The sequence below is a fragment of the Micromys minutus genome (genome assembly GCF_963924665.1).
Source record: "Micromys minutus genome assembly, chromosome: 21".
In the NCBI taxonomy this organism is placed as follows: Eukaryota; Metazoa; Chordata; class Mammalia; order Rodentia; family Muridae; genus Micromys; species Micromys minutus.
The window spans coordinates 37286269-37314148 of record NC_137956.1 but is presented as its reverse complement, the minus strand read 5'-3'; the positions used below and the strand labels follow the sequence as shown (position 1 = coordinate 37314148).

The 27880-nt window shown below is 50.0% G+C and overlaps 4 protein-coding genes across 11 annotated transcripts; 2 read left to right on the top strand and 2 right to left on the bottom strand.

Annotated features, from left to right (window-relative positions):
• Positions 1-660: 660 nt before the first annotated feature.
• Positions 661-5653, bottom strand: ABHD14B (abhydrolase domain containing 14B). Of its 2 annotated transcripts, XM_080934057.1 has the most exons (5): positions 5615-5653; positions 4876-4958; positions 3355-3567; positions 1937-2178; positions 661-1607 (listed from the first exon to the last, which is right to left on the bottom strand). In XM_080934057.1, the coding sequence occupies exons 2-5, from the start codon at positions 4880-4882 to the stop codon at positions 1428-1430; spliced, it is 642 nt and encodes a 213-aa protein (XP_080790183.1). In that variant the 5' UTR covers positions 4883-4958; positions 5615-5653; the 3' UTR covers positions 661-1427. The 2 variants fall into 2 exon arrangements, with proteins under 2 accessions (XP_080790183.1, XP_080790184.1); XM_080934058.1 differs by lacking the exons at positions 4876-4958; positions 5615-5653 and adding an exon at positions 4518-4586.
• Positions 3567-12547, top strand: ABHD14A (abhydrolase domain containing 14A). Of its 5 annotated transcripts, none has more exons than XM_080934053.1 (6): positions 3567-4525; positions 7680-7780; positions 8986-9199; positions 9345-9460; positions 11790-12025; positions 12229-12547. In XM_080934053.1, the coding sequence occupies exons 3-6, from the start codon at positions 9006-9008 to the stop codon at positions 12409-12411; spliced, it is 729 nt and encodes a 242-aa protein (XP_080790179.1). In that variant the 5' UTR covers positions 3567-4525; positions 7680-7780; positions 8986-9005; the 3' UTR covers positions 12412-12547. The 5 variants fall into 5 exon arrangements, with proteins under 5 accessions (XP_080790179.1, XP_080790180.1, XP_080790181.1 ...); XM_080934054.1 differs by lacking the exon at positions 3567-4525 and adding an exon at positions 5234-5310; XM_080934055.1 differs by lacking the exon at positions 3567-4525 and adding an exon at positions 5480-5655 and having other exon boundaries at positions 7702-7780.
• A 1515-nt stretch (positions 12548-14062) lies between these two features.
• Positions 14063-19578, top strand: ACY1 (aminoacylase 1). Of its 2 annotated transcripts, none has more exons than XM_080934051.1 (15): positions 14063-14334; positions 14730-14834; positions 15437-15501; positions 15590-15694; positions 16138-16232; positions 16667-16743; positions 16834-16923; positions 17014-17070; positions 17450-17523; positions 17606-17655; positions 17802-17946; positions 18034-18102; positions 18987-19066; positions 19194-19254; positions 19341-19578. In XM_080934051.1, the coding sequence occupies exons 2-15, from the start codon at positions 14741-14743 to the stop codon at positions 19503-19505; spliced, it is 1227 nt and encodes a 408-aa protein (XP_080790177.1). In that variant the 5' UTR covers positions 14063-14334; positions 14730-14740; the 3' UTR covers positions 19506-19578. The 2 variants fall into 2 exon arrangements, with proteins under 2 accessions (XP_080790177.1, XP_080790176.1); XM_080934050.1 differs by having other exon boundaries at positions 14726-14834.
• Positions 19579-21099: 1521 nt separating this feature from the next.
• On the bottom strand, positions 21100-23131 carry RPL29 (ribosomal protein L29). Of its 2 annotated transcripts, none has more exons than XM_080933979.1 (4): positions 23106-23131; positions 22666-22793; positions 22332-22396; positions 21100-21584 (listed from the first exon to the last, which is right to left on the bottom strand). In XM_080933979.1, the coding sequence occupies exons 2-4, from the start codon at positions 22700-22702 to the stop codon at positions 21216-21218; spliced, it is 471 nt and encodes a 156-aa protein (XP_080790105.1). In that variant the 5' UTR covers positions 22703-22793; positions 23106-23131; the 3' UTR covers positions 21100-21215. The 2 variants fall into 2 exon arrangements, with proteins under 2 accessions (XP_080790105.1, XP_080790106.1); XM_080933980.1 differs by having other exon boundaries at positions 22666-22710; positions 23106-23122.
• Positions 23132-27880: the final 4749 nt, after the last annotated feature.

Genomic DNA, 27880 nt, shown 5'->3' with positions numbered 1-27880 from the left:
CCGGCCTGTCCTTCCCGCCCAGCGCTTCTGCCGAGCTCCCCGCAGCTTTCATCTCAGTCCTGGCCGAGCCTCCCGGCTTCTGTCCCACAGCCCTCCACCCTGCCTTGGCTCTTGCTTCTTCACCATCCTTCACTCCCGGGTCCAGCCCACCTAGACCCGCCACCTACAGCATCCGCACTGTCCGGCCCTGGTCCTCCCTGGAGAGGTTACCCGACCAACTGAAGGAGGGGCCTGAGAGCCGTGTGGCCTTTAAGCTACTGTCTCGTGATCCTTCAAATCTACTGCCAAATTTCTTTTGGAGTTAGGGTTGTTAGGGTCAGTGTGCCATTAACCCCTGTACTAGGAAAGGGATAGGTGTGTTTGGTGTGTGTGTGGGGGGTGAGCCTGCCCTTCCCCCATCTCAGCAGATATTCTCCCTCTTTCGGTAATCGGCTCTTGTGGGTCCCACTGACCTACACCTCCCCCCTCTGCCTAGTCTCTTGGCACCTGGATGTGTGTGGGTGGGGAGGGGAATCCAATCTCCCTTTCCCTCCATCTGGCCTAGTGGACAAAGGGCAGGGGGACCATCTGGTCCCGCCAGGGTGGGGGAGGAGCCCACAGTGGCAGTCCCAAGGGGAGGGGGGAGGGGCGGCGCGCCGGAGACAGCAAAAGCATGTGAGGTCTAATTGAATCACTTTATTCCAGGGACCTCCGTAGTCGGTCTCCCCATCCCAATCCCAAACCTCAGAGCAGGAAATGGGCTTGGTTGAGAAGATTTATGTTTGATATCCTGGGGAGATGTGCAGCCACCAAGAAAGGGGAAAAAAATGGGGAGATTTGAAAAGCAGGGGGGCACATCTCTCCTTCTGAGGAAGCAATTCTGGTTTGGGACCAGTTGCAAGGGGTAGGTAAGAGAAATCTAGGGGCGGCCACATTTTTATCCTGGCAAGTGGATCTCTTACAAAGACTCCCTCCTTCTGGGAACCGCACACGTACCTGTGCAGGCAAAGAATGTGGTATCGGTCCAGCCATGTGGACCCCAAGGGAAAGGTTCTGTTAGGGTGTGGGATGGCTCTAAACAAGCATACACGTATGTTAACTGTGGCCTTAAGGGTAGGGGAGCAAGAGGAATGACCGTCCTGTAGTGCAGCTAAAGAGGGTGATGGATCAGAAAGTAAAGTAAGGCAGAAGTGAGAGTCAAGCAAGAAGCCTGTAGGAGAAGCTCACGGATTACCCACAATCAGAGTTCTCCCCTTGAATCCAAGGCTTTTTCCACTTGATTTTACCTTCTTGATCTGATCTGTCACTGCAAGAGAAGAACAGAAATGACAGGAACCCAGACAGATGCATAGAACAGACCTGTTGCAGGTGAGGCACAAGCCAGAGAGCAGAAGACAGCAAGAGATCCTAGAGCAAGCAGTCTGTCGCCCCATCAGCAGGACCGAGTCTCATGCTAGCTCCTGCAGGAAATCCAGCAGCCCCTTGTGCCACACATCAGGCGTGTCCAAGTAACAGGGATGCCCCGCCCCTTCCATGACCAGCACTCTGTGGTTGGGCAGCTGCTTCAGATGCTGAAAGCTGGAGGAGCCCATGGGGTCTTGGTCTCCATATACAATGAGAGCTGGAGTCTGAGAGGAAGGAAAGGACAGAATCGGGGGCTTGTCGCACCAGCCCACCTTCTAAAGGTGAGTTAGCTTCAGGCCTCACCACCACTTAAAGTTTCTTCCTACCCTCCTGAGGAGAGACAAGCCGATCCGGTGGGTGGGGACGTGGTTTTGTACTTTCTCTAGGACACAGTTCTGTACAGGGTTTGGCCTAGTAATCGGCCAAGTCAACCAAAAGGAGTCTTCCCCAGAAACCACCCCATTGGTTACCCAGCTCCCAGATGAAGGCAGGCCAGGGAGGGACCCCGATTGTTCCTGAGATACTGTCACACACAAGCACACACGCACGGTACCTTCACACTGGCGTAGTCAGCAGCATTGATTTTGTCTGTGCAGATAGGAGCCACCGGTACATAGCCTCGGAGTTGAGACCCAGGGGCCACGAGGAAGGGCAGTGAGTACATGCCACTTAATGATGGACTGATCACAACTGGGGGTCCCAGATCCAAGGCATCCACCACAGCAGCTAGGAAGCTGCTAGGTGCCAGTTCCCCAATAGGGGCAGGGGCTGCTGCTTCCTTGGACTGCCCAAGACCTGCAGGGATTCAGGCATAGGAGAGACAAGAGCAATGAATGGGAAGGGTCCCTTCCTCCAGCAAGTGCTCCTAGGTCAACCGCTCCGTGCCCAGGTTCATGTAACACCCAGCAGACTGAACTCATCCACGTCCACAGCCCAGCGTATTCTATCTGTGGCGAGAATGAGACAATTCCGTCCATGTTTGTGTTTGTACTAACAGTGTCTGAAAAGAATGAAGCTCTGGAGACTATCAGGGCTAGCCTGGGTCCCAGTTGTCCATTTGCTATAACGATGACCATAGGTAAGGCCTCTCTGCCCTCCTCGGCTGCACAGTTTCCCCTCTTTAAAACGGACAAGGAATTTAAAGTTGTGCATATTTAACTGTGTAAAAGGCATCGAGCCCTGACTTGGTAGCAGGGTCCTGGAGGATCACAGATGAGGAGAATGCTTCCCTAGTGGGACCTACCAGTGGCCCTTCCCCACAACAACATTAGTGTAGATCTTCACCATGAAGCTCAGCCCAACCCACTGTTGGAAGCCAGCCTGGCTAGGCTGGAAATCTGCCCTTGAAACCTGAAACTGTATCAGCTCTAGCTCGTGAGGGGATTAGATCCTGTCAGATAGGCTGTGTCTCCAATTCCTCACTAGGGGCTAAAAGTGGTGGAGCCTGGTGATTCAGGTTATGTCAAGCAATCTGGAAGCTGTTCCCACCCCCTCCAGTGCCCAGTCCAAGGACTCTGCTTGCAAACAGGTGACCGTGTACTTAGCTACCGATCAGGCCCTGCCATGCTTCCCAAGGCTCTGGAAGACTCATTGTGACTGTCACCACCAGACTGTGAATATGGTTCTATCCAGGTACTTTGCTTCCAGTCAGCTGGACACCCTCTACTGTCAAGGACTAGCTAATACATTCACACAGATGACCTCTTGTGCTCACTAGGGACCGTGACCAGCAGGAGTGTGTTACCTACCATTACAGATGAGGAAGTGAGCTCAGAGGCATCGAGTCACAGGCCCAGTCCCAGTGAAAGGAAACCGAGCAGTGTATTGACCCTTCTAGAGCCAAGACCTGACAAGTTCAAAAGTCTAGCTACCTAACTCTCTCAAGCTCAGGGCCCAGATTGGCTAAGTCCTTCCAGTCCTGCGTCCTTAAGTTTCCCCAACCCTGGCCCAGAAGCCCTAACCCGGAAGTACCTGGCAGATCAATGGCCACAGCCCTGTAGCCAGCCTCGGCCAGCCTACGCAGAGTACCCAGGTTCTGCCAAGTCTCGGAGGAGAAACGGATGCCATGCAACATCAGCACAGAGAAGCGAACAGTCTGCCCATTGCCAGGCCGGGCCTCTCTGAAGAAGAGGCTCTGGTCCTGCACCCGGATGGTGCCCTCGCGCTGATCCACACTGGCCATTCCTGCAGTTCAAAGCCAGACTGATGAGGAATGAAGGAACCCCAGCCTGCGAGCAGCAGGGAGCAGTTAGGTGACTACCAGGTCTCTAGGATCTGAATTAAGATCAGGAAAGGCGGGTGTTGTTTCTGCCGCTCTCACTTGGTTGCTTGACGTTGGGCTTTTAACTGTCTTAACGGAAACATGGCAGAATTACGCACGTCACTTAAGAATTTAAGAAAATCTGCTGAGCGGCGGTGGTGTACACCTTTAGTCCCAGTAGTTGGGAGGCAGAGACAGGTGGATCTCTGAGTTTGTGGCTGGCCTAGTCTACAGAGTGAGTTCCAAGACAGCCAGGGTTACACAGCGAAAGCCCTGTCTTAAGAAAACAAAACAAACCCCAAAACTATGCAAAAAAAAAAAAAAAAAAAGAAAGAAAGAAAGAAAGAAAGAAAAAAGAAACAGGGTGATCGCTACCAGTAAAAACTGGTATATGGGATTATTTAATACTAGCTCATAGACATTAAATGAAATTATGCAGGAGGGCAAAAAGTATGCATGCCAAAGACATAGTAAGTGCTCAATCGAGGATAAATACTGTCTCATCTAAACAGGCACTAGCGTACTGTGAGTGAACTAGTAATACAGGCAGGAGACCAAGTTAGTTTGGGATGAAGGCCCTTTTTCCAGAAGCATAAACACATGCATGGGTCAGCAAGGACTTTGGAGTTTCTGACTGCCAGGGACGCGGGGTGCTAGCCGCTGGAGCCCAACCAGTTGACGCTGCGGGCACCCGCGGTGCCAAGGCTCCCTCGGTTCACTGGCCACCGTTCCGGATCCCTGAGTCTGTCTGAAGGAAGCACGGGAAGGAGGGGTAGCCCGGAGAGAGGTGACCTGGAGAGCCGAGATGAGAAGACTTGGGACAAGGTGGGCTCTGAGTGAAGACGCAAAGAGAGTCGAGAGTCCAGGGTGCTACCTGAAAATGTGCGTGGTCTTCCGGCGGGAGAATGGCGTGTGCTGTTGGCGGGTGGGAATGGAAGTAGGAAAGGGGCTGGGCAGGAGGTGGGACAGGCCTAAGAGTTCCAGACGCCCTCTCTTGGTCACAAGCTGCCACTAGGCTCGTCTGCGCCTTAACCCTTCGTTCTTTGATCCAACCTGTTTCCCCAAGCCCACCTTCATCTCCATGTGCAGGGTTGATCTCGAAACCCTCAAAAATCTGCTCCACATGGAAATGGCTTGACTTAAGGGCGAAAGCTAGTATCTTTGCTGTCCGCCCCCATCCCCCCGTCCCAGCCCTCACCCCCAGTCAGGATAATACAAGAAGAGTTGTGCACCTGTCATAACGCTGACATCCTACATATCTGAGTGAAAGGCTCTGCCAAAGTTCAGCCAGATGGCCTTGGAGTCTGTTCTGAGCCTGTAGAATGAATCTGGTTAATGCCAACCTCGGCAGGGTACCAATGAGCAGTGAATCTTTTGCGCCCTTCACGGCCTCCCTGCTCCAGGTCTGGTTGCTACACAGAGGCCTGAACCTGGGACAGACCAGACGTTGATCACAGGTTGCCAACCAATAGTAAATGTCTTGAGCAGATCAGAGTTAAAGGACCCCTCAATCCCTAACCCGACAGGGGAATGGGGCCAGTAAGGAAAATGCTTGTCCAAAGCCTGGAGCTGCTGCAATGACAATAGCATCATCTGGCATTTACGCTAGGAGACCTCGGTGCCAAGAACTCTTGACCTGTCCTTAAGTTCTATGACATCCTTATGCGGTGAGTCTTTCCTAAACCCCATTTTGCAAACAAACCTGCGAAAATTGATGAACCGGGTGGCTCTCCACAGGTTCTCAGACCTCAGCCCAATAACAATTCCGAAAATCCTGGGCTGAGAGGGGCGGGCCTCGGTGCTTTAGGGCACCGCCCCACATCTTTCCCTGGTAACCATGGTTGGCCTGCAGCTGCGTACTGCGCAAGCGCGGTGGCTGGACTTTGGCCTGCTTGTTACCAGGCGGGAGGCTATGCCTTAGCAGCTAGGCTGTTTGGCAGTTGGCTCCACCTAGCCCGGGCCCCGCCTCACCGGAGTCCTTCTGAGCCCTTCTGGTCACTCCTGTCTGCGCGGTGAGTGTCCCCAGGGAAGGAGGCCTGCAGGTTGTCCCAGGATCAGCCATCCTTGTCCCTGCCGCTTGGGGCAGAGTTCTTTGGAAGGCGCAAGCGCGGGGCAACACGTGTACAGTGTTCCCGTGTCCCTGTGCATGCGAATGTGTGTGTGTTTTTAAAGGTCTGGGTGTTAAGTGCTTCTCTTCACTTTGGCGGGGGATGTGGGGGTAGGTGTTTTTCGGTATGCCTGCCTGCTTGCACGACTCTTTTCTGTGTTTATCTCTGAGTGTGTGTATTTCCGAAGGCTTACGTGTGTCCCTCAGCTGGTGCGTTTCTCCTCCCCCCCCTCCCCGCCTGCCCCCCAGGTCCTTGCTTGCTAGTAGTTTGGTTTTCCCTGGATCTTTTTTATTTTTTTAAACATGTATTTATATTGGTGGGAACACATAGAGAGGTCAAGTTTAGACTTGCTGGAGTCCATTCATCTTAAAACTGCTGTGAATTCCAAGGATTAAAGCCAGATTGTCAGGCTTGCTTGGCACCAAGTGTCTTCACCTGTAACTCTTCCCCTTTTAATATTTGATTTATCTAGGGGAGATGTGTATGGCGGTCAGAGGACAGATTATTTTTATGAGACAGTGTCTTTATGTGACCCTGGCTGACCTGGAACTACCTATGTAGACCAGGCTGGCTTCAAACTCACAGAGCTCCTCCTGCCTCTGTCTCCTGAGTACTATGATTAAAGCCACGGGCCACCATACCTGACTTTGAAATCCTATTTATCCATCCCTCTGCCTTTTTGTTTTTTTTTTTTTGTCACAGAATAACATCCTGTGACAAAATATTTCCTGGGGAGAGAAAACACACATCTACTTATCTACTTATTCCGGATAGGGAACCCATGACAGACCACAGAACCAAAACCACCAGAGTCCAGCTTGGTGAACCAATTATTTTTACTGGGGTTACTTACAGAAATATAGATAAGGAACTAGTTACGGGAGCAGAAAGGACTCAGAGCCAGCTACATCACCAAAGCCCAGAGCAGAGGTGACAGTCCACGAAACACGGAACACACTGCACAGCCAACAGGCAGCTCAGCTGGTTGGAGAGTCTTTCCCAAGTGCCTATGGTGAAAGCCTCTTGTAGGCAGCTCAGCTGGTTTCTGCTTCTTCAGGGAGAAGGTGTGCTCTCAGAGTCTTCTCTGTAGCCTGGCTTTACTTGGTGAGAGAGGGGGTTCTCAGCTTTTGTGGTTTACTCTGGCAGGGAAGGGCTTAGTGAATCTTGCCAGTTTCAGGGAGTTTTTGAAGCTAATTTCTGGTTGTTCTCCTCCCTGCTTAAGGGACTCCTCCGCAGCTTGGAATATTTTGATAATGAAGGAGACTGGGTTTTTTTTTTTTTTTTTTTTTTTTTTTGGTTTTGTTTTTTATTTATTTATTGTATGTGAGTACACTGTGCTTCAGACACAGCAGAAGAGAGCTTTGGGTCCCATGACAGATGGTTGTGAGCTATCTTATGGTTACTGGGATTTGAACTCAGGTCCTTTGGAACAGCAGTCAGTGCTCTTACCTGCTGAGCCATCTCTCCAGCCCCTGGAGGAGACTGTTATCACACCCATGCATGGGATTTTGTGGGTGTTACTGTAAGAGTCTGACTGCATAAGTCAATGGGAGTGCAAAGAGGCTGCTGCACATTTTGGGGATAGCTTCTTGAAAAGTGTGTGGAAGCGAGGCTCTCGTGTATGAGTGTGTGCACACCTGTGTCCCATGGTAGAGGGGCATTTCAGTAACCAGAAAAAGCACAGTTTAACTCCAACCTCCTCCACCTGCAGAGCAGTCTGCACCAGAACCCCTACAGTTGTCTAGTCTTGGGCACCCAGGTTGCTGTGGCAATGAGTGAAATGCCACTCCTTGGTCCCGAAAGAAGCACAGGACACTAAGAGTGGTCCATTGGGATGCTCGTCTCTTGGGAACTTGAGCTAAAGATGCGCTGGAGACAGGCATCCTTGGCTGCTCCAGGTTAGGGAGAAGAGTGTGCTCTTTCTCTAGCTGGCTCCTGATTTTCCATCAGCACTGGAGGGTCTGCTGCAGCCCACACACTGCCTGACTTCGGAGCTAGGGACCGAGGCTTCCAGAAGAGTTCCACAGAGGTGGGTGTGGCCCCAGGTGGGCCCCAGCTCCTAGCCCTACCACTGCATCCAGAATCCCAAAATAAGACAAGCACATTTATCTTAGGTCCGTTAAATGACAGGGACACCGCATCCCCACCAGCTTAGGCAGAGTATATTGTGAAAAAATCACACAAGAAGCTTGGGCAGGTACCAGGACTCAACTCGAGGCAGAGGGGAATTCTCAAACCAAGACCACCTGCCCTTTGTGAGTTTAGCCCTCTGGGCTGACGAAACCTGCTAGAGAAGTCTATGGAAAGATCATTTGGCAGAAGTGGGGTGGGAAGGTTGGGGAATATTCTTCTCTCTGGCCTTCAAGCTTCCCCTTCCATTTCTGGACCCCCCTCCAGACCTCCCAGCCCCCACCTTCTCACACCTCAGCATTATGCCCAGGATTCTCTGCGAACTGGCCCATAAAGGTTGGGGCGACCGTGAATTATCTCCTATTGTAGAGCACATTCTGGTTTTAGCAGTTTATTCATTGTGAAGAAAGACTGTCTTTTCTGGGCAGGCCCTCAGTGGAGGTCTCTCCGCACACTTTGACCTTTAGCAGCCTTCACTCCTCCATCGGCCACTGATTCTGTAGTTCACCCATCTCCTGCCGGTACAGCGGTTTCTTCCAGGACACACGTGACACGTCTCAGACACTAGCCCTGGGTTCTGGTTCCCCCACTGCAGCAGAGAATTCACCTGTGAGCCTGGATTCCTTTGTGTCAGAGAACTATAATCATATCTGCTCACTGTTTTCTGTGGCCTCTGAATACTTAGTGTAGAGACCCAAGCACAGTAGTCAGTGGTGATTATGACCATAAAATATGAGGGACATCTCCTGTACTTTTTTTTTTTACAGATTATTTATTTATTTATTTATTTATTATGAATACACTGTAGCTGTCTTCAGACACACCTGAAGAAGGCGTCAGATCCCATTACAGATGGTTGTGAGCCACCATGTGATTGCTGGGATTTGAACTCAGGACCTCTGGAAGAGCAGCCAGTGCTCTTAACCACTGAGCCATCTCTCCAGCCCTCATGCACTTCTTCTTATAGTGGGGTGTCCCAGGCCTTTGCCCTGGTCTGAGAAGTAGCTGGTTGCTATTAGCATCCAGGTCCAGATATTCAAGGGCAAGAGAAGGGAAGAGGGTTACAAGTGTTCCTCAGCCTATCTCTTCCTTTTTCTCTTCCAGGCTGTGTGGTACGGATCTTCATGAGCCGGTACCAGGCAGCCCTGCTGGGTCTAGGCCTGCTGCTCATGTTCCTACTGTATGTGGGGTTGCCTGGCCCACCCGAGCAGACTTCCCAACTCTGGAGAGGCCCTAATGTCACTGTGCTGACTGGATTCACCAGAGGCAGTTCTCAGATCTTTTACCGGGAGGTGCTGCCAATCCAGCAGGCACACAGGTGAATGGTTTACCCCAGGGTTTAATGGAGGGACCCTAGTCCAACTCATGGGGCTCAGAGCCTAGGAGGGCAGCAAAAGACACCTGGGAAGAAGGGATACTGGCTGCCCAGGTCCCATAGCACATGTCTCCCCATGTGTCTGCAGGGCAGAAGTCATGTTTCTCCATGGAAAAGCGTTTAACTCCCACACATGGGAGCAGCTGGGCACACTGCAGCTACTGTCAAAGAGAGGCTACCGGGCTGTGGCCATTGACCTTCCAGGCAAGTACCCCCACTTTCAAGTTTAGAGAGGGCAGGCTGCAGTCGGAACAAGGGAAGTCACCAGAGAGAGAATTGGAGGGGTGGCAAAGCATGGGCATGTGGGTGCCCGTGTCTGGACAAAACAGTTGCAGGTCACAAGAAAGTACCACAATAAAAGCCTCTTTTTATTTTCTACCTTGAAAACTACACTGTGAGTTATTTATTGCACGACAGAGAGAAAACAGAAAAGTGATTCATTTCATGAGCAACTATCAGAGAGGGATTTCTCTGTGGGTTTTGTAACTAATTTTTCGTGGCTTTTTTTTTTTTTTTCCAATTAGGGGCAGATAACTGTTAAGAGTCGGTTCTCTCCTTCTACCTTATGCTATATGGATCAATCTCAGACCAGCAAGCTTGGTAGCTGGCCCCTTTACCCACTCACTAAGCAACTAAACAATCATCAGCCTGGAGTCTCCTTAACTTTACACATGGAGCATGCTTTTCTCTGGGTTCCTTGTTTCTAGTACTGCGGATTGAACCCAGGACCTCTAGAATGCCAGGCAGGCACTCAACTGCTAAGCTACACTCCCAGCCCCATCACTTTTATTTTTTTAAATGAAGTCCTTAGAAACCAATGCTACTTCTCTTTTTCCTTTCTAAACAGCCGAGAGTGACAGCCCCACTTTCAGGTATTTCCATGCATAGAGATAACACAGGTGGACCTGGTGTACAGGTTTAAGGCCTGCATAGACTACAGAGTGAGGTCGAGGCTAGCCTGGCAATGTAGTAGAGACCCTGCCTCTAAATAAAAAGTAAAAAAAAAGCCCTGGGAATATAATTCAATGATAGACCTTTGCCTAGCATGTGCAAGGTCCTAGGCTCAGTCTACTTATACACAGACAGACAGACACACACACACACACACAGAGAGAGAGAGAGAGAGAGAGAGAGAGAGAGAGAGAGAGAGAGAGAATAAGGACACAGACAAACAGCATGCAGGTTGTATGTGGGCGTTGGGAGTATTAGCATCTTGCTTGCTTAAGGAATGTATTTACACCTTAATTTCCTTGGCTACACCATGACTTGTAGGCCAAGCCAGGTCCTCCAAACCTCCTTCTCTGTTGTTAATCCTGCACTGTGAGCCATGGGAGGCATGGGTAGACTTTGTGTGCACATCCCTCAGTGAGTAGATCTAACATTGTCATTGTCACCTGAAATGCTCAAACATGTAACCCAAACCTCCCTGGATATTTGTTAACTATTAAGAGAGCTGGGCATGGTGGCACATGGTACCAGCACTCAGGAGGCAGAGGCAGGTGTCTCTGAGTTTGAGACCAGCCTAGACTATAAAGTTAGTTCCAAGACAACCAGAGATATACAGAGAAACCTTGCTAGGGTGTGGGAGGTTGGGTGGGAAACCAGCAACAAAAAACATTGGGCAATAGTTTCTCTAACTATCAAGGACCATTGGTGGGTCAGATATAATTGGTCTTTGGTATGTAGTAGACTCTTCTTTTTCCCACCCTTTATCCCCCTGGTTGTACCCTCTCTCACTAGATAGGAGGGAAAGAAGGGGAGAGGGGAGAGAGAGATCTATGAATCTACCTACTTTCTTGTTTCTTCTTTGAGCACAACTACTAACAAACCTCAACCAACCTCCCTGAATGATCACCAGCCACCAACCCCATCTATCGGGGCCTAGCATTTATATACCCTCTAAAAAAGTCCCAACATTTCAAACATCACAGTCACAGAAACGATCTGCAGCTGGTAAATCCACACCTCTGATAAAGCATGAGACAAATCATAGTCAGCTGCTGTGGACAGTCTAGAGCAGCCCCATATCTCACACCTGAGATTAAAACAAAACAAACACATATTCTTATAATATTCCTGTGGGATTTTGTTTGTTTGTTTGTTTTTAAGAAACCACAATTCAAGAATTATCACTACAGGCAGGGTATAGATACACTTTCGACAATGTCTTTCCTTCCAGAAAGGCTACATAATAGATTTATCCTTTTGTTAGTCTTAGAGGTGTCCACTCCTCATCTCTGTTAATACCGGGTGTTATCAGCTTAGAAGTTTATGTGAGAAGTGTTCTCTCACCACGTGGGTTCCAGGGATCAGATTCTAGTCATCCAGATATGTGCTTTTTACCCAGTGAGCTTTCTCACCTGCTAGGATCACGTTTTTATTTTTGATTTAGTGGACCAGTTATATTATAAAAACTCACTTCTGAGATTAGCTGGGGTAGAATGTGCTGCGTCCTTCTTTCTCCCACTGCAATGGGCAGGAAGTCCTGAGCACTCCGTAGCTCCTCTGAGGTAGTGCCTGCTGCTGTACCCAGGTTTTGGGAACTCAGCCCCTTCGAAGGAGGTGAGCACAGAGGCAGGCCGAGTGGCGTTGCTGGAGGGAGTGCTCCAGGACCTACAGGTGCAGAATACTGTGTTGGTGAGCCCCTCACTGAGTGGCAGCTATGCCCTACCCTTCTTGATTCGAAGCCACCACCAGCTACGTGGATTTGTGCCCATTGCACCCACCTCCACCCGGAATTACGCACAGGAACAGTTCCAGGCTGTGAAGGTACTTACTCAGACAATGATCTGCAAAGTTCTCTGTCCCTGGCTTGTGTCGTGTGTTATGGGGTGGGGGTGGGGTCATCTCAGAGGGTTGGACCCTGCAGTTCCATGGAAGAAGTACAGTGTGGGACAAGACTCCATAAAGGAATAGCTTGTGGTTGTCCTCACCAAGCCCCAGGATCAACAAGCTCTGGCCTTGCCCTGCAGACCCCAACTCTTATCCTGTATGGGGAACTGGACCACACCTTGGCTCGAGAGTCACTTCAACAGCTCCGCCACCTGCCCAACCACTCTGTGGTGAAGCTGCACAAGGCAGGTCATGCCTGCTACCTCCACAAGCCAGAAGCCTTTCATCTCGCCCTTCTTGCCTTCCTCGACCATTTGCCTTGAATGGACTCATTTCCCAGGACTGACCTTGAAGACTAGACCCTCTCTCTCTCCTCTTCCAGGGTGGCAGTCCCCGGCTGGGATTGGGGGACATAGGATCAAGCCTAGGCAGGACTTCTGTATTCCATCTCACAGGCACAATAAAGAAAAGCCTTTTTGTCCTGCTGGAGAGTGATGAGTTTCCTGACTGTGTGGGGAAGCTGGGAGTGGGCAGCAAAACTGCAGTTGTGCTGGGGCTGGGGGGCTGGGAGGCTGGAGGCGGTGCTCCAGGAAGTCTAAGTGAGAGTATACTACTTCCTCATAATCTGTGCTCCCTTCTCTGTGCCTCAGTTTCCTCCTCTGTAAAATGGCATGGTAACGTATCTAACAGGGGAAGTGATAGTGGGGTTGAATGTGGATAACAGGGCTGAGGGAGCCGGAAGTGAGTTACTGGGGCTTCTGTCCCACTGGGGTCCGTAGGGAACACAGGTCACTTTCCAATTCACCAAGTGAAGGCAGAGTATGTGAAGGTAGAGATTGGAGTGTGGTTTAAGAATTAAAATGACTGGGCTGGAGAGATGGCTCAGGGGTTAAGAGCACTGGCTGTTCTTCCAGAGGTCCTGAGTTCAAATTCCAGCAACCGAGTGGTGGCTCACAACCATCTGTAATGAGATCTGACGCCCTCTTCCGGTGTGTCTGAAGACAGCAGCAGTGTACTCAGATATAATAAATAAATATTTTAAAAAGGAAAAAAGTAATTAAAACTACTGTTGAGCCACTAAACTTGCTTCCTTATGAGGGTGAACAGGGTGGGCAGGCAGCCAGAGACTTCAACCCCAGGTATGGGATGAACCCCTCCTTGATTGTCCCCTGGTTCCAGGGGTTGAAGTCTTCTGCCCCTTACCCCTCCCAGAGCTGGCTCAGCCTCTGGAACAGAGGGCAGAATTTTCTAGGAGTACAAAGGACAGCTAGGTAAGTAGGTAGGTAGTGGGCAGCTACAGTTACAAACCGCCTGCAGGCGGCCAGAGAAACAGTTGTGCCTCTGTTTCTCTCTAAGCTGGAGACAGAAGAGCTTAGAGTTCAGTGTAGGGTCAGCCAAGCTGCTTTTTCCCCATCTCCCATACTGAGAGGCGTCACGATTGTACATGACGCTCTGCCCACCATCTCAGACGAATAATGTCACACATACGGTTCTATCCACCGTTACACAGATTTGGCCACCCAGAAACTCGTGGACAGAGTCACGCGTTCTCCCATCCGGGTATTTAAACTTCATTTATGGTTATGGTACCTTGCCCAGACACCCACTCTGCCTGGCCAGGGTTAGAACCCATGGGCTCATGAGCGCCCTGGAACTCACGGAATGGGGAGGACAGTCACTAAACAAAACCTCACTACAGGAGGAATGTGGCAATCTGGGGGTGGAGTGGGGGCTCCCTAAGGAATGGAGGTAAGAAAGGGCAGAGAAGATAGGATGCACTTTGCAGGGAGACACCTAGAGAACAGATGAGTACCTAATGCGCTGCGGAGACTTTTAGCGCCAGGCCCCGCCCTCTTTTCTCGCCCTATCCGGAGGCTGCAAGGGGAGGAGGGTCCCCTGGGGGCGGGACCATCTGGGATTGCGGTCCAGGCTCCAAGGCGGGGTGTCGGGAGGGCGGAGCTGGCCTCAGTGAGAAGGACCCAGGGGGTGGATCCGGGATCCAAGCTTCCAGTTACCCAGCACAGGCCCCACGCTGAGCCTGGCAGAGACGTCGGCACCGGTTCCGCTACGGGAACTGAGACAGCCCTTATAGTCTCCGGTCTCCGCCCCTCCACTCCGCCCAGGCCACGTGGTGGGTGGCCCCGGGCGGTTTTGAGATTGGACCTCGGTGGACCCTGAGTTCCGGCCACAGTCTCAAGAGAGCCCTGAGAAAGGAGAGAGCACAGGACAGACCTGGAGAGAGCAAGGTTGGAAGACCTTAAGGAGGGGTTGAGGAGTATGGGGCTCCGTGGCTCAGTGGCATAAAAGCCCGGCCTTTGGGAGAAATATTTTAAGGCGGGTATAGGGAGTCAGTGTCTCATTCAGACCAAGTTCTCCTACTAAGCTGGCTCTGTGCCGTAGCTTTCTCTTAAGTCAAGTGGGCACTCGGAGGATCAAAGTTACTTCCACTCTTTTGAGGATTAAATGAGGAAATGTCTAGAAAGCAGCCAGCACCTGGCCTGGCACAGAATGGGGGAGCCAAACCAAAGTATCCTCCTCCCCGTAGAACAACATTGGAAAGGCCAGAGTTCAGGTACAGACCACAGGGCCCCAACTTCTGGGGGTGGGAGTAGCAATTAACTATTCACTTTACTCCAGCCAGCACGCCGCGTCATGACCACCAAGGGTCCTGAGTCTGAGCACCCCTCCGTGACGCTCTTCCGCCAGTACCTGCGCATCCGCACTGTGCAACCCAATCCTGACTATGGTGAGAATGCAGGCAGGGTCTTAGGGCCTGTGATGAGGCCTCAAGGGCTGGGGGTATGCTGTACATTACCTTTCAACACCTGCCACCCAGGAGACCCGACTGCTGGTTTTGCTGTCTCCTTTCCTGTAACCGTCCCCTAGGTCAGCTGACAAAGGCAACGGTTCCCACCCACTGTGCGCCCACCCTTTTCCTGGTTATGGAAGGCAGCTAGTTTAAGGAAGGCATGGCTTCACCTCACTCCTCAAAGGCCAGTGTGTGGAGACTGGGGCAACCAACCCTGGTCTAACACTACCAAAGTTATACAAAGGCTTCAGCTCTTAGGGAATCTGGTGTAGTGGCTAGGAATGTTGTGCATAGGTCCAAATCCTGTTGTAAGATTAACAAACTGAGAGCTTTTAGGTGAGTCTCTTTATCTCTGACTTCTCTATCATTAAGAAAAAAAAACAGCTGACCTTCACAGAGGGTCACTGACAGGCTTTGGGACGCTGATGCAGATGTCTTGAAAGATCTGAGGTTGTGTTGGAAAAGCAGCCATACATCTCTGGGCTGCCTGGGCCTGTGGGTATCAGCAAAAACAATGCCTAGGCTCTCTGTTTTCCCAGGAAGTGCCATCGCCTTCCTTGAGGAGAGAGCTCACCAGCTGGGTCTGAGCTGTCAGAAAATAGAGGTGAGCCTGGGGCTTTGGGCCAGGTGGGGCCATGGCTTGGGGACACCTTATCACCTGGTGCTGACTGCTCCCTGTCCTGACTCTGCAGGTGGTGCCTGGCTATGTGATCACCGTGCTGACCTGGCCAGGCACCAACCCGTCACTTCCCTCCATCTTGCTGAACTCCCACACAGACGTGGTGCCTGTCTTCAAGGTGTGTATGGAGGGATGTGTGCAGGCCTGCAGGAAAGACACAGTGTAGACATCAGGATTTCCCAGGGACCCATGGTGCTAATCTCTCTTGTTCCATTTCGTTTTGTTTCTTCAGACAGGGTCTCGCTATGTAGTGCTGGCTAACCAGGAACTCACTGTGTAGACCAGGATAGCCTCAAACTCAAAAAATTGACCCGCCTCTTCCTTCCTAGGGCTGATATTAAAGGGGTGTGCCATTATGCCCAGCTTATCCACCTCTAACTCTTAAAATTCATATGGCATGGCTCCACGCAAGCAGCCTTTGTCCTGTAAGGGTTTTGTGCTAGGGAGGGGGTGACGGCAGGAGACAAATTGGGGATGGAAATCAGATAGCTAGGGTTTCTAGCCTTCTGTCTCTCTCATTTCAATTCTATGGCGGGCCTCTCTTCACTCCTCTGCCCCCAGGAACATTGGCGTCATGACCCCTTTGAAGCCTTCAAGGATTCCGAGGGCTACATCTATGCAAGGGGTGCCCAGGACATGAAGAGTGTTACTATTCAGTGAGTATTCTCCCTTCCCAGTCCCCTGCTGGCCCTCTGGAGTCAGCAAGAGCACAGAGATGTGTTGAAAAACCCCAAGCCGGGCTGGAGAGATGGCTCTGTGGTTAAGAGCACTGACTGACTGACTGCTCTTCCAGAGGTTCTAAGTTCAAATCCCAGCAACCACACATGGTGGCTCACAACCATCTATAATGAGATCTGATGCCCTCTTCTGGTGTGTCTGACGATAGCTACAGCGTACTTATATATAATAAATAAATCTTTAAAAAAAAAAAAGCCAAGCAAGGATCATCTTGATCATTTATGGATGGGGAAACAGGCCCAGAAAAGGGCAGGGAGTTTTCTGGAGTCCCTGAAATGCATGGCAGGGAAGTGTCTAGGGCACAAGACTACACCATGCACACACCCTGAGTGCTTAACCTCTGTTCTCTTAGGTACCTGGAGGCTGTGAGGAGGCTGAAGAGCGAGGGCCACCGCTTCCCTAGAACCATCCACATGACCTTTGTGCCTGGTAGGAGTGGCTTGGGGAGGGGCATCTTTGAGAAGGGGAGGGAAGGTCTGTTAGGAAGTATCTCACATCACATCCCTGACACTTTTACAGATGAGGAGGTCGGAGGTCACAAGGGGATGGAATTGTTTGTGAAGAGGCCTGAGTTCCAGGCTCTGCGGGCAGGCTTTGCTCTGGATGAGGGTGAGCAGGTTGGCCAGCCTCTCCCAGGTATAGGGAAGCTGTAAGGGAAAGCTGAGTCACTCCACCCTATATACCCACTTTCTCCCTCAGGCCTGGCCAACCCCACTGATGCCTTCACTGTTTTTTATAGTGAGCGGAGTCCTTGGTGTGAGTATGGGTTTGGGGGAGAGGGGTGCCATTTGCTGCCTCCTTTCCTGTAGCCATCCCCCAGGTCAGCTGACCAGAGTCACCAGTCCCACTGTGTCCCACCCTTTCTCATGCTGTGCAGTTTAACCTGCTTACTCCCAGTGACTTTTCCTCATCCCTCAGTGGCCTTTTCTAGACAGGTACAAACTCAGCCAGACAGAGCTAGGTCTCACACAGTACAGGGTCTTCCGGAAGTTGATGCCTGAGGCATCCAGACTTTTGCCTTCCTGGGTTCTGAGGGCAAGCTCTTGACTTTTGCTAGGATCCTGCTCTCGGCCATGGGCTCAGAGTTCAGGATGTGTCTCCAGCTCTCTCATGCCAATAACGCTCTTCCTCCCAGGGGTACGGGTTACCAGCACTGGGAAGCCAGGCCATGCCTCACGCTTCATTGAGGATACAGCGGCAGAGAAGTTGGTGTGTGGTCCATGGGGAGTCTGGGCATTCGGGAGGCTCTGTCCCAGGGCCACACTTAACATCTCACCTCATACTCTTCTAGCACAAGGTTATAAGCTCCATCTTGGCATTCCGGGAGAAGGAAAGGCAGAGGTAAAGGCAGCCTGGGAAGGGGGTGGGGTGAGGGGGTGGCTCTGGAAGGCTGTGCAAGACGTGTGCTATCTTCAACGCTTGCTCTCTGCCTCCCCACTCTTCACACGCTCCACCCCCATCCCCCACCCCATCCCGCACCGATGCAGGCTGAATGCGAACCCTCACCTGAAGGAAGGGGCTGTGACTTCGGTGAATCTGACTAAGCTCGAAGGTGGTGTGGCCTATAATGTGGTACCTGCTACAATGAGCGCCAGCTTTGACTTCCGAGTGGCACCAGATGTAGACATGAAGGTGCCACCTCCACCCAGGTTTGAGGGAGAGAGCCTGGGTTCTCTCTCCATCCTAAACTAGAGGCTCAGCTCCCACTCCTTTCTTCAGGCCTTTGAGAAGCAGCTGCAGAGCTGGTGCCAGGAAGCAGGAGAGGGGGTCACCTTTGAGTTTGCTCAGGTATTGATCTGGGACCTATGATGAGGGAACATCAGGGCCACAGAAGTGTGGACTTACTAGGTCTGGGCTTATGTAGGACCTCTGCGTATATCTGATTAAGGCTGATTCCTTAACTGTAAGAGATGTTTTACTGACCCAGTAAGTGTAGAGACCATCCTGAATGGTAAGGGATAAAATGTGAGTCTTTGTTGCCTCATGTTCGCTGCAGCATGGAACAGGGAACCATGTTTGCAACCTTTGACAGGAGATCTGGAGTGTGGCTCAGTTGGTAGAGTACTTGCCTAGGATTCCTGAAGCCCTTAGTTTGAGCCCCAGCACCTCCTAAAGTAGGAATGTAGCATGTGCCTATGAGCAGTCAGAGGTGGAGCTCAAGGCCAGCCTTGGCCACGTAGTGAGCTCAAGGCCAGCTGAGACCCTATCTTAGAAAGCCATCCAAAGGCAAGATGTGGTGACTCATGCTTTTAATTCCAGCACTTGGGAGACAGAAGTAGGCAGATCTCTTGTGAGTTTGAAGCCAGCCTGGTCTACATACTAAGTTTCAGGACAGCGACAGCTATGTAAAGAAGTTATGTTTTGAATGAAAGAAAAATTACTATGATATGATTATGTGATTGTGCTCACATGTGGTCCAGGAAAGTGGGGCCTTGTACTAGTCTGAGGCCCAGGACACCTGTTGCAGCAAGCATTTGGGTTAGGATCTGAAGGGCAGAGTAAAGTAGATGAGGAAAGACCCAGACCTAGGGCACTGGAAGGACTGGAAGAAGACCTGGGGCTGTCCTGGCCACTGGGAAGCCTGGTAGGTGGGTGGGTGTGCCCTGTGCCAAGCACAGCACAGTGTGTGAGAACTAAAGCCCCATGTCCTTGTCATCCCTCCCCTTCTCCAGAAGTTCACAGAGCCTCGAATGACACCCACTGACGATACAAATCCCTGGTGGGCAGCCTTCAGCCGGGCCTGCAAGGAAATGTGAGCACTGACCAGCCCTCTTCTGTTTGCCCACATCTCAGAACCTCTCCTCCCTGTCGTCTCCCTGTTTTCCCACCATCCTCTGGCCCTCTGGGTTCTCCCCATTTACCAGGCTCTTCCCCTTCAGGAACCTCTCTCTGGAGCCAGAGATCTTTCCTGCTGCCACTGACAGCCGCTACATCCGAGCGGTGAGCTATTCACTCACAGGGCAGAGCCAGGCAGTGGGGAGTCTGAAGGCTGCCTTTCTTCTAACAGCATTTTCTCACCACTACAGATGGGGATCCCAGCTCTGGGCTTCTCGCCCATGAACCGCACACCCGTGCTACTACATGACCATAACGAACGGCTGCATGAGGCTGTGTTTCTACGTGGGGTTGACATATATACACGCCTACTCGCTGCACTTGCTAGTGTGCCGGCTCTGCCTGGTGAAAGCTGAGCCTCAGAACCCTCATAGCTTTCAGCCCAACCACTGCCAAGGATCTGTTGCCCCTGCCCAGTAATAAAGTCAGTATCGGATGGGATATTCTTTATACTGTGGACAGTCACGGAGTAGAGATTTGTTTCTCTGGGGACTCATCTCCATTTCACAGATGGGAAAATCGAGCCTGATTTTTGGGACCTTTCTTACTCCTAAACTGCTTTGTGCCTTTTGACATGGCACATCATTCAGTAGTACTACTACATCACATCTACGCCCGGCTGAGGCCCTTGTTTCTGTATCATGAACCCAGCACACTTCTGACCTGCAAGGTCAAAATACTGTGCCCGTCACAAGTGGATACTGAAGGTTTGGAGAAGTGGTCCATTGATTTTCTAGAAATAGGCCAGGCCATCCCCAACAGTGTTAGCAGTTCCAGGGCTCCAGGAACTGAAAACTAGACTAAATTCCATAAGCACAGGAATAAGGACAAGGAAGCTACTGTAGTTGTAGACAAGAACCCAAACACTGGCCCGTAGCCACTGGGTATGCTGTTTTTAGACATGACCCTGCTCATAGTAAGGGGCCAGCACTTCGAACTGCTCACGTGTTGAACCTTGCCAGTCTTTGCACTAGGGTCCTTGACACTGCACTAGAGCTAAGGCTCCCCCATCAGAGCAGAGGTCCCTAAAGGCACTATTTTTCTCAGAGCTACAAGGCTGCCTCTCCTGCCATCTCTAGCCATGTGATCAATTTCATACATGGGTAGCAAGAATACCACTAACACACCTCAGAGCCACCCTATCATGGGTTAAACCTACGGGATGATAGCAACTATTTGAGCAACCAAAGGCTCCAGGGTTGGATTAAGGTTACTACTTGTACTCAGGAAAGGGTCCATTCTGTTCTACATGTCCCACAAGCACCAGTCACTTACTGGTTGCTCTGAAGACTAAGACCTTTAGTTGCAATCTTTGTACCTGGAGAGGCTACACATCTGTCAAGGCCAGGGCTATCAGGTTGGTTCAGCATATAAGACCCTTGCTACTAAAGGTCCTGATCCTAGCTGTCCTCTTAACCTACACTCCAACAGGGGTGTCATGACACCCACACATCATCTCTCATACACAAATATAAAAAGGCTCGATGCCAGCCTGGGCTGATGCAAGCCCATGAGATTGGCAGTTGCTCAGTATGTAAACACCTGCCAAGCTAGTTTGATTACTCGACAGTCCACAAGTGCCCTGACCTCCACCCAGAGTATTAGAAAAGACCATATGCCTGTGCTGCACCTCACCTAGAGCCATGGCTCATTAGCAGGGCAATAAGGTAGCATCATACTCTGTCCAGATTCAATATAACCTACCTATGGCCCCTAGCCTGGTGGTCCTGTCTGATTAGAGCATAACTAGAAAGGAGGGCCCTTCCATTCCCTCAGCTTAGCGAGCAGAGCAGGCTAATGCCCAAGGTGCCATTCTGTTTACTAAGCTCCTCTCCAGGATCCTACCTCGGGGCTCCCTAAAAGGACTATTCTATTCACTGCTGCAACCCCTTCCATCCAGAGGGCAGCAACTCCACCCTCATCCTATGACAACAGACACAAGCTAACAGATCTTGTTTCAAGTTTATTTGTAAAAACAGCATAGGACACTGGTCATCTGCAATAGTGTGTAGGTGGGTGTGTCACGGCAGTCTGTCCGTCTGTCTTCACTTTGGCAGGGGCCTTTTCTACGGAGCCTTCACAGGGGCCTGGGCACCTTTGGGAGCCTGAGCTGGAGCCGAAGCCTGGGCCTTAGCTGGAGCTTTGGCCTCTGCCTTGGTTTGAACCTTGGGCTTTGGTTGGCAGAGCCTACGACCCTTGGCCATGTAGCTTCGAATCTTCTTCCCAAGCTTGGGGTGAGCGATGAAAGCCAAACGGCTGAGTTTGCGGCTGGGGCCCTTTGGCATCTTGGGCTTGATGACCTCAGGCTTCACAAGGGCCTTGATGGCCTCTGCGCGTGCACTCACTGCCTTTGCATTGTTGGCCTGCATCTTCTTCAGACCTTTCTTGTTGTGCTTCTTGGCAAAACGCATGTTCCTCAGGAACTTGGGATCAACCTGGAAAATAGAAAAGATATGAGGTAGCATAGAACAGTCCCAGCTCACTTCCTCGAGCCCCTATCCACAAAGATGATATAAAAACAGGATTAAGTTAACCTCAACCATGAAAAGGTTGGATAGTGTGAACTTCAAGATATCCACCAGCTGTTTCCTGAGACTCCCACAGGGCCACCCTCCCTACCTCAGCTGAAGAGTATCAGATACCAAGCCCAGTCCATCAGATGAACATCAGAGAGCAAGGTTGCAGGCAACAAACAGACCAAGTGCAGGCTCAGATACCCTCAGCCTAGTACTAGGTACGATCAAATGCACAGAACTAGACAGCTTAGAAGCAGACCATAAGGTACCCAATACCCAGAACCACTCCCTCCCTCAAGATGGAGCAAGAGAAGCAGTTCTGTTCTCAGGAGCCAAGTTACACAAAGACTGGGTAGGTCAAAGAAAGCTTTTCTGCGAGTCTGGCAGAGGAAAGGAACAGAAGGTACTGGGAAACCAATACATCAAAGGGCAGTTAAGGGTTACCAGAGGTAAGCAACACCTTTAATCCCACCACTCCTGAGTAGATCTGAGTTCAAGGCTAGCTTGGTCTACATAGTGCATTCCAGGCCAGCCAGGGCTACACAGAGAAACCCTGTCTACACACACACACACACACACACACACACACACACAAAATGACTTACAACAGGCCCTAGACTGCACCTGGAGCTAAGGAATATTTTATGATCCACTGTATTCACTCACCCCCTTAAGAGATTCGTATCTTTGTGACCGGGGTTTCTTGATGCCATTCCTGTGCCATTTGCGGGCTGTAGGGTAACAAATATTTACAAATTTAAAAAATGAGATATCATTCTAATAAGACCACCTAACATCACTGTTGCCAGTCTTTTTGAGAACACACTAAGGACAGAGTGCAGAGCACTGTGGCTCCCAAACTTGTAATCTCAAAAGTAGCTAACTACACAATCAGCTTCAGGCTCCCGAGGGAGCCCTGTCCTCCCTTCAGCTCTAATCTAGGTACCCTAAGCCAATCTTTGTTAGGGAACAGGCACCAGCTGGAGCTCAAGAAACTTACACTGGTTGTGGGTGGTGTGGTTCTTGGACTTGGCCATGTCTGCACCTGCAGGAAAGATATGAGATCGGTCCTGGGGTTCCCCACACTGGAACACCTCTGCCGCCCTGAACTGGTGAGACCTGAAGAAACTAGAAAAAGGCCGCAGCAGACGCTTCCGATTTACGCCATCCACCAGTCTGATCGTACTCACAAAATGCGACCCCACCTCTCAAACGCGAGCAAGGAGGTCCTGAAACTAAGTTTGCCGGCCCCAGTGGCGGCTTTTCCCTCCATCCATTCCCTGAGAACAACCATGCACTACCCCCGCCCGGCATTCTCTACGCCCCCATAGCCAAGCAGACGCCCGTCCTGTCCTTCCTGCGACACGTGTCGCTTGCCCCGCGACCCGCAGCTACCCTGTAGTTATGGATGGCATCGGATGCCGTAAGGCCAACACTCACGGTAACCCGCGGCTCCCGCAGCGCCTGGGACCGGAAGAGAAAGAGAAAGACCCGCAGTGCAGCACGGGAAATAGGGCCGACGCCGCCGGAAGGTCCAACGGAAAAGCTTCCCTCACTGCTGGCAGATGGAAAAGGTTCCAAGGCCGGAAAGGGCCGAGGCCTAGACAGGGGAGGGCTTAGAACCTGGTCCCGCCCTCTTTCGCCTCTCAATTTTTTTTTTTCTTTGCTTAACCCCTCCCCCTGTTTTTGACCCGGTCTTTCGTCCTCTGTGTCCATCCTCCAGCCGCAGCCTTCTGCTGCTAGGGTTAAGAGCTTGCTACTCGCATGGACCACGACGGCGGCCAGCCCCGCGTCTGTCCTCTTCCTCCAGTGCCTACTTCGCTCGTGGGCTAGACTTATAAAGACCCCGAAAACCGAGGGAGCCTTTGAGGGATGAATATGGGGGAACGAAGAACATTCTGTGTTCTTAAAAACCTCGCCTGACTCCTCTGTGTAATGAACTGTAGAGGGCAGAGGAGAGAGGAAGAGCTGTGAGATATGTGCAGACTGCCACACAGGGTGCTGGCTGCCAGAAGATGGTGAAGAATGATGAACTAGGAAAGGGAATAGACTAGACTTGGGGTGCCGAAGATGAGAGAGAGGGGGACGGGAGAGCGCAACGATAGTCCAAGTCTGGTTCAAAGGCCTGGGTGGATAATGTGCTGATTACACATAGCGGCAGTTTTGTAGGTTTTTTTGTTTTTGTTTTTGTTTTGTTTTGTTTTGTTTTTAATGCATTAAGTGTGAGATGAAGCGGATGAGGTAATCGCAGCTACTTGGAGGCTGGAGAATTGTAAGTCTGAGATATGCCTGAGTAACTCAGGTAGACCTTATCTCCAAAACACCAAAGCGAAACAAACCAAAACAACAACAACAAAAACTTAAACTGCCAGGATACCCCCCCCCCCAACTCAGGTCGTGAGTTTCAGATCAGCTAGAGTTATGCAGAAAGACCCTATCTCCAGAAAGGCATGGTAGCTCACACCATCTACTCAGTGTGTAGGGCCTAAGTTTTTGGCAGAAGCAGGAGAATAAGGGATTCAAGGTCATCTTAAGCTACATAGCTAGGACTAGGCCGGGCAGCATGATGCCCTGTGTCTAACTGCAAAACAGTGTTCTGGGCAGATAGTTCAGCGGGTCAGAATAATTGTAGCTCAAGCATGAATTCAAACCCCAGAACCAAGCGTGGAAGGATAGGACAGACTGCTGACAACTGTCCTCTGCTTTAAACATCCACATACAGGCTCATAAAAATAGTGATTTTAAGAATTTGAAAGGAAGTGGGAGTGGGGTAGGGAAATTCCAGAAGGGAAACTGGGAAAGGAGATAACATTTGAAATGTAAATAAAGAAAATTTCCAATTTAAAAAAAAAAAAGGAAAAAAAAAAAGAATTTAAAAGCCAGGAGTTGTGGCGGAAACATTTAATCCCAGCACTAGAGAGGCAGAAGCAGGTGGATCTCTGTGAGTTCTAGGCCAGCCTGGGCTACAAATCAAGTTCAGGACAGCCAGGGCTGGTTACATTGAGAAACCCAGTCTCAAAAAAGTTAAATTAACTAATTAATCAAAAATAAAATTAAAAAGTTAAAGACGGGACAGGTTATGGTGGTAACATAGCAGCGTGGTAGTGTGGTACATGTTTGTCTAGTATGCAGGAGGCCCTAAATTCAGTCTCTGTACCAGAGAGAGAAATCTAAATTGAGTAAGTGGTGCTCTTCCTTAGCATCTCGGTTGCCCTCTACTTTGCCCAACAGTTCACAATCCATGTGGCATAAGGCCTGGGGTCCCTTTTATATTTATTTTCAAGGTTTCATTTGTTTATGTATATGAGTGTTTTGCTTGCACATATGTCCATACCATATGCATGCCTGGCTCCTAGGGGGACCAAAGGAACATACTGGGTCCCTGTGACAAGAGTCACAGATGGTTGTAGCTGCATGTGGTTGCTGGGAATTGAACATGGAAGAGCACTGAGTGCTATTAGCTACCAAGCCATTCCTCCAACCAATCTAACTTCTAAAGTGTGTGTGTGTGTGTGTGTGCGCGCGCGCGCCACAAAATGCAGATGGATGTCAAAGGATAATGTAGGGGTCAGTTCTCTCCTCTGCCCCATGTGGATCAAAGAAACTCAGGTTGTCAGACATAACGACCATCTCATGGCTCTATACATTTTATACATTTCTAATTTTAGTTATTTTGAGATGAGGCCTCATATGTCCCAGGCTAGCCTCAAAATTGCTGTGTAGATAAGAATGGCTTTGAATTTTTGATCCTCCTGCTTCTACCTCCTGAATGCTGAGATTTTGGGATGAGCCACCATACCTGGTTTTATGCAGTACTGGGGAGCAACATGAATACTAGGTAGGCACTATCTGACTGAATTACTTTCTTAGCCTCCAAGGCACACTCCCCTTAAAGGTTTGTACCAGGTACAATCTCTTTTTACTAATTTTTCTTTATTTAAGCATAGTCTCTCTATGTGGTCCTGGATGCCTGGAACTCATTATGTAAAACAAGATGGCTTCAAATTCACAAGAGATCCACTTCTGTCTGCCTCCCTAGTGCTGGGATTAACCATGAGTACCATCACATCTGTCCATCAACAGTTTTGTTTGCTTGTTTGGTTGGTTTGATTTACCAAGACGGGTTCTCTGCATAGGCCTGGCTGTACTGGAACTCACTCTGTAGGCAAGGCTGGCCTTGAACTCAAAGATCTGCCTGCCTCTGCCTCTGAGCACTGGGATTAAAGGTTTGCTCCACAAAGCCTAGCCCTTTTTTGTTGTCGTTTTAATCAATATTTTTAAAGAGTCTGGAGCCCACAAAAGGAAGCCCTGGGTAGTAACCAGTTGCTCTTGGGTTTCGATTCTTTTAAACAGGACATCAAGAACTCAGAAACAGCCAGCATAAACAGGAACCATTGTCAACAGGAGTGGTGAGGTCAGAGGTTGGAACAGAGGGATGAAAGGTAACTATTTTTGGAAGAGTTTAACAAAGGGAATGTGATGACTTTAAAGGGACCAGGCTCAGATGGTCAGGTCAAGCCCTCTGCACAAGTCCAGTAACCTGAGTTCAAACCCCAGATCCCTTGGTAAAAGGAGAGAACCAACTCCCCCAAATTATCCTCTGACTTCCACACATGCATTCTGGCGAGTGCACATCCGCATTCATCTTCCAGTTCTTTCAGACAGCTCCTGGAAAAGTTAGTAGTGGGGGCTGGAGAGGTGGCTCAGCAGTAAAGAGCACTGGCTGCTCTTCAGAGGACCCAGGTTCAATTCCCAGCACCTGCATCAAAGCCCATAACTGTCTGTAAGTCCAGTTCCAGGGGATCCCACACCCTCAGACACATGCACACCAGATAAAAATAAAGGGCATTTTTTACAAATTGACAGTAGCAGAATGAACAGTATGGAAAAGTCACAGGCTGATGGAGAGGCAAATTCAAAGATGGTGGTTGTCGATGCAGTAGTGCTGGGCAGGGAGGGACCATAGGAAGAGACCTAGGTGAAAGGTCAGCTACTAGCCTAAGAAGGCAGAGAATGAAGACTTTCTCTGACTATAACTCAATGAGACCTGTCCAAGAGAATCCATGACCTGGAGCCACCAGCCAGCCACATTTTTTCTTTAGTTCTTTTTTTTTTTTTTTTTTTAGGCAGCTGGGGGAGGGGAGGAACACACCTTTAATCCCAGCAGCTGGTGCTCAGGGAGGTCAGAAGATGGCACCAGGTTCCCTGGAACTGGAATTAAAGATGGTTGTGAGCAGTCATTTGGGTGATGGGGACCAAACTTAGGACCTATGGAAGCCAGTGCTTTTAACCATTGATCCTTCTGTCCAGCCCAACCATAGTTTTCAAGGCGTGATGTGTGTTAAGGCCAGCCATGGCCCAAGAATAATTTTCTTTCTAGCAACAGTTTATTCTTTCATTCTCTACTCCTGTGTATCTTCTTCATAAAGGACATGTTATTGGGAACCCTTTTGTCATTCAGTTAGTTACATCTTGTCACAATGTGTACACATCTTTGTCCTGAAAACCGTCTGTACAAGTCTGGTGGGCTGGCTCAGCTGTTAAAGAGAGCACCCAGGTGCTCTTGCAGAGAACCTGGTTCCCTGCACCCACATTACAACCGTCTGCAATTTCAGTTCCAGGGGGATCCTATGACCTCTTTTGACTCCTACAGGTACCAGGAACACACATGGTGCACATATAGGGAAAACACTCATACAAATAAATCTTAAAAAAATGTTTACGCTCATACAAATAAATCTAATTTTTTTTAAAGAAAATCCTTCATAACCTCATTCAATTTTACACACGCAAGAATGCAATTCTGGAGTGTGTGGTGTAAGCTAGTGGTAAAGCACTGGCCTAGAATATGCAGGGCCCTGAGTTCTAGCCCCAGCTTTACACTATATAAATATATCGATAAATTATTCTGAGAATAGGTGAATAAGCAATACCAAATACCAAAGGCGCTTCAGGTACAAAGTCAGCAATAAAGAATGCTACCCTTTCTCCAGGGTCTTTCCATTCTATTTGTGTCTTCTGTGGGTTTTTTTTTCTTTCTGTTTTTGTTTTCGAGACAGGTTCTTTCTATGTAGCCCCAGCTGGCTTTGAACTCAATATTTAGACTTGACTGGCCTCAAACTCACAAAGACCTCTGCCTCTCCTTTTTTTAAAAAAAAGATTCATTTATTTATTCATTTTATGCATGTAAGTGCACTGTAGTTGTCTTCAGACAC

Coding starts and splice junctions, on each gene's coding strand:
- ABHD14B (XM_080934057.1), bottom strand. Junction 2,179..3,354: donor TGTGGCCATTGATCTGCCAG/GTACTTCCGGGT, acceptor GAATCCCTGCAG/GTCTTGGGCAGTCCAAGGAA. Junction 1,608..1,936: donor CTGACTACGCCAGTGTGAAG/GTACCGTGCGTG, acceptor CCTTCCTCTCAG/ACTCCAGCTCTCATTGTATA.
- ABHD14A (XM_080934053.1), top strand. CDS start 9,006: ATGAGCCGGTACCAGGCAGCCCTGCTGGGTCTAGGCCTGCTGCTCATG. Junction 9,461..11,789: donor TGTGGCCATTGACCTTCCAG/GCAAGTACCCCC, acceptor TGCTGTACCCAG/GTTTTGGGAACTCAGCCCCT. Junction 12,026..12,228: donor AACAGTTCCAGGCTGTGAAG/GTACTTACTCAG, acceptor CTTGCCCTGCAG/ACCCCAACTCTTATCCTGTA.
- ACY1 (XM_080934051.1), top strand. CDS start 14,741: ATGACCACCAAGGGTCCTGAGTCTGAGCACCCCTCCGTGACGCTCTTC. Junction 15,695..16,137: donor ACGTGGTGCCTGTCTTCAAG/GTGTGTATGGAG, acceptor CTCTGCCCCCAG/GAACATTGGCGTCATGACCC. Junction 17,947..18,033: donor CACCAGATGTAGACATGAAG/GTGCCACCTCCA, acceptor TCCTTTCTTCAG/GCCTTTGAGAAGCAGCTGCA.
- RPL29 (XM_080933979.1), bottom strand. CDS start 22,702: ATGGCCAAGTCCAAGAACCACACCACCCACAACCAGT. Junction 22,397..22,665: donor CCACACCACCCACAACCAGT/GTAAGTTTCTTG, acceptor GTTACCCTACAG/CCCGCAAATGGCACAGGAAT. Junction 21,585..22,331: donor GATACGAATCTCTTAAGGGG/GTGAGTGAATAC, acceptor TCTATTTTCCAG/GTTGATCCCAAGTTCCTGAG.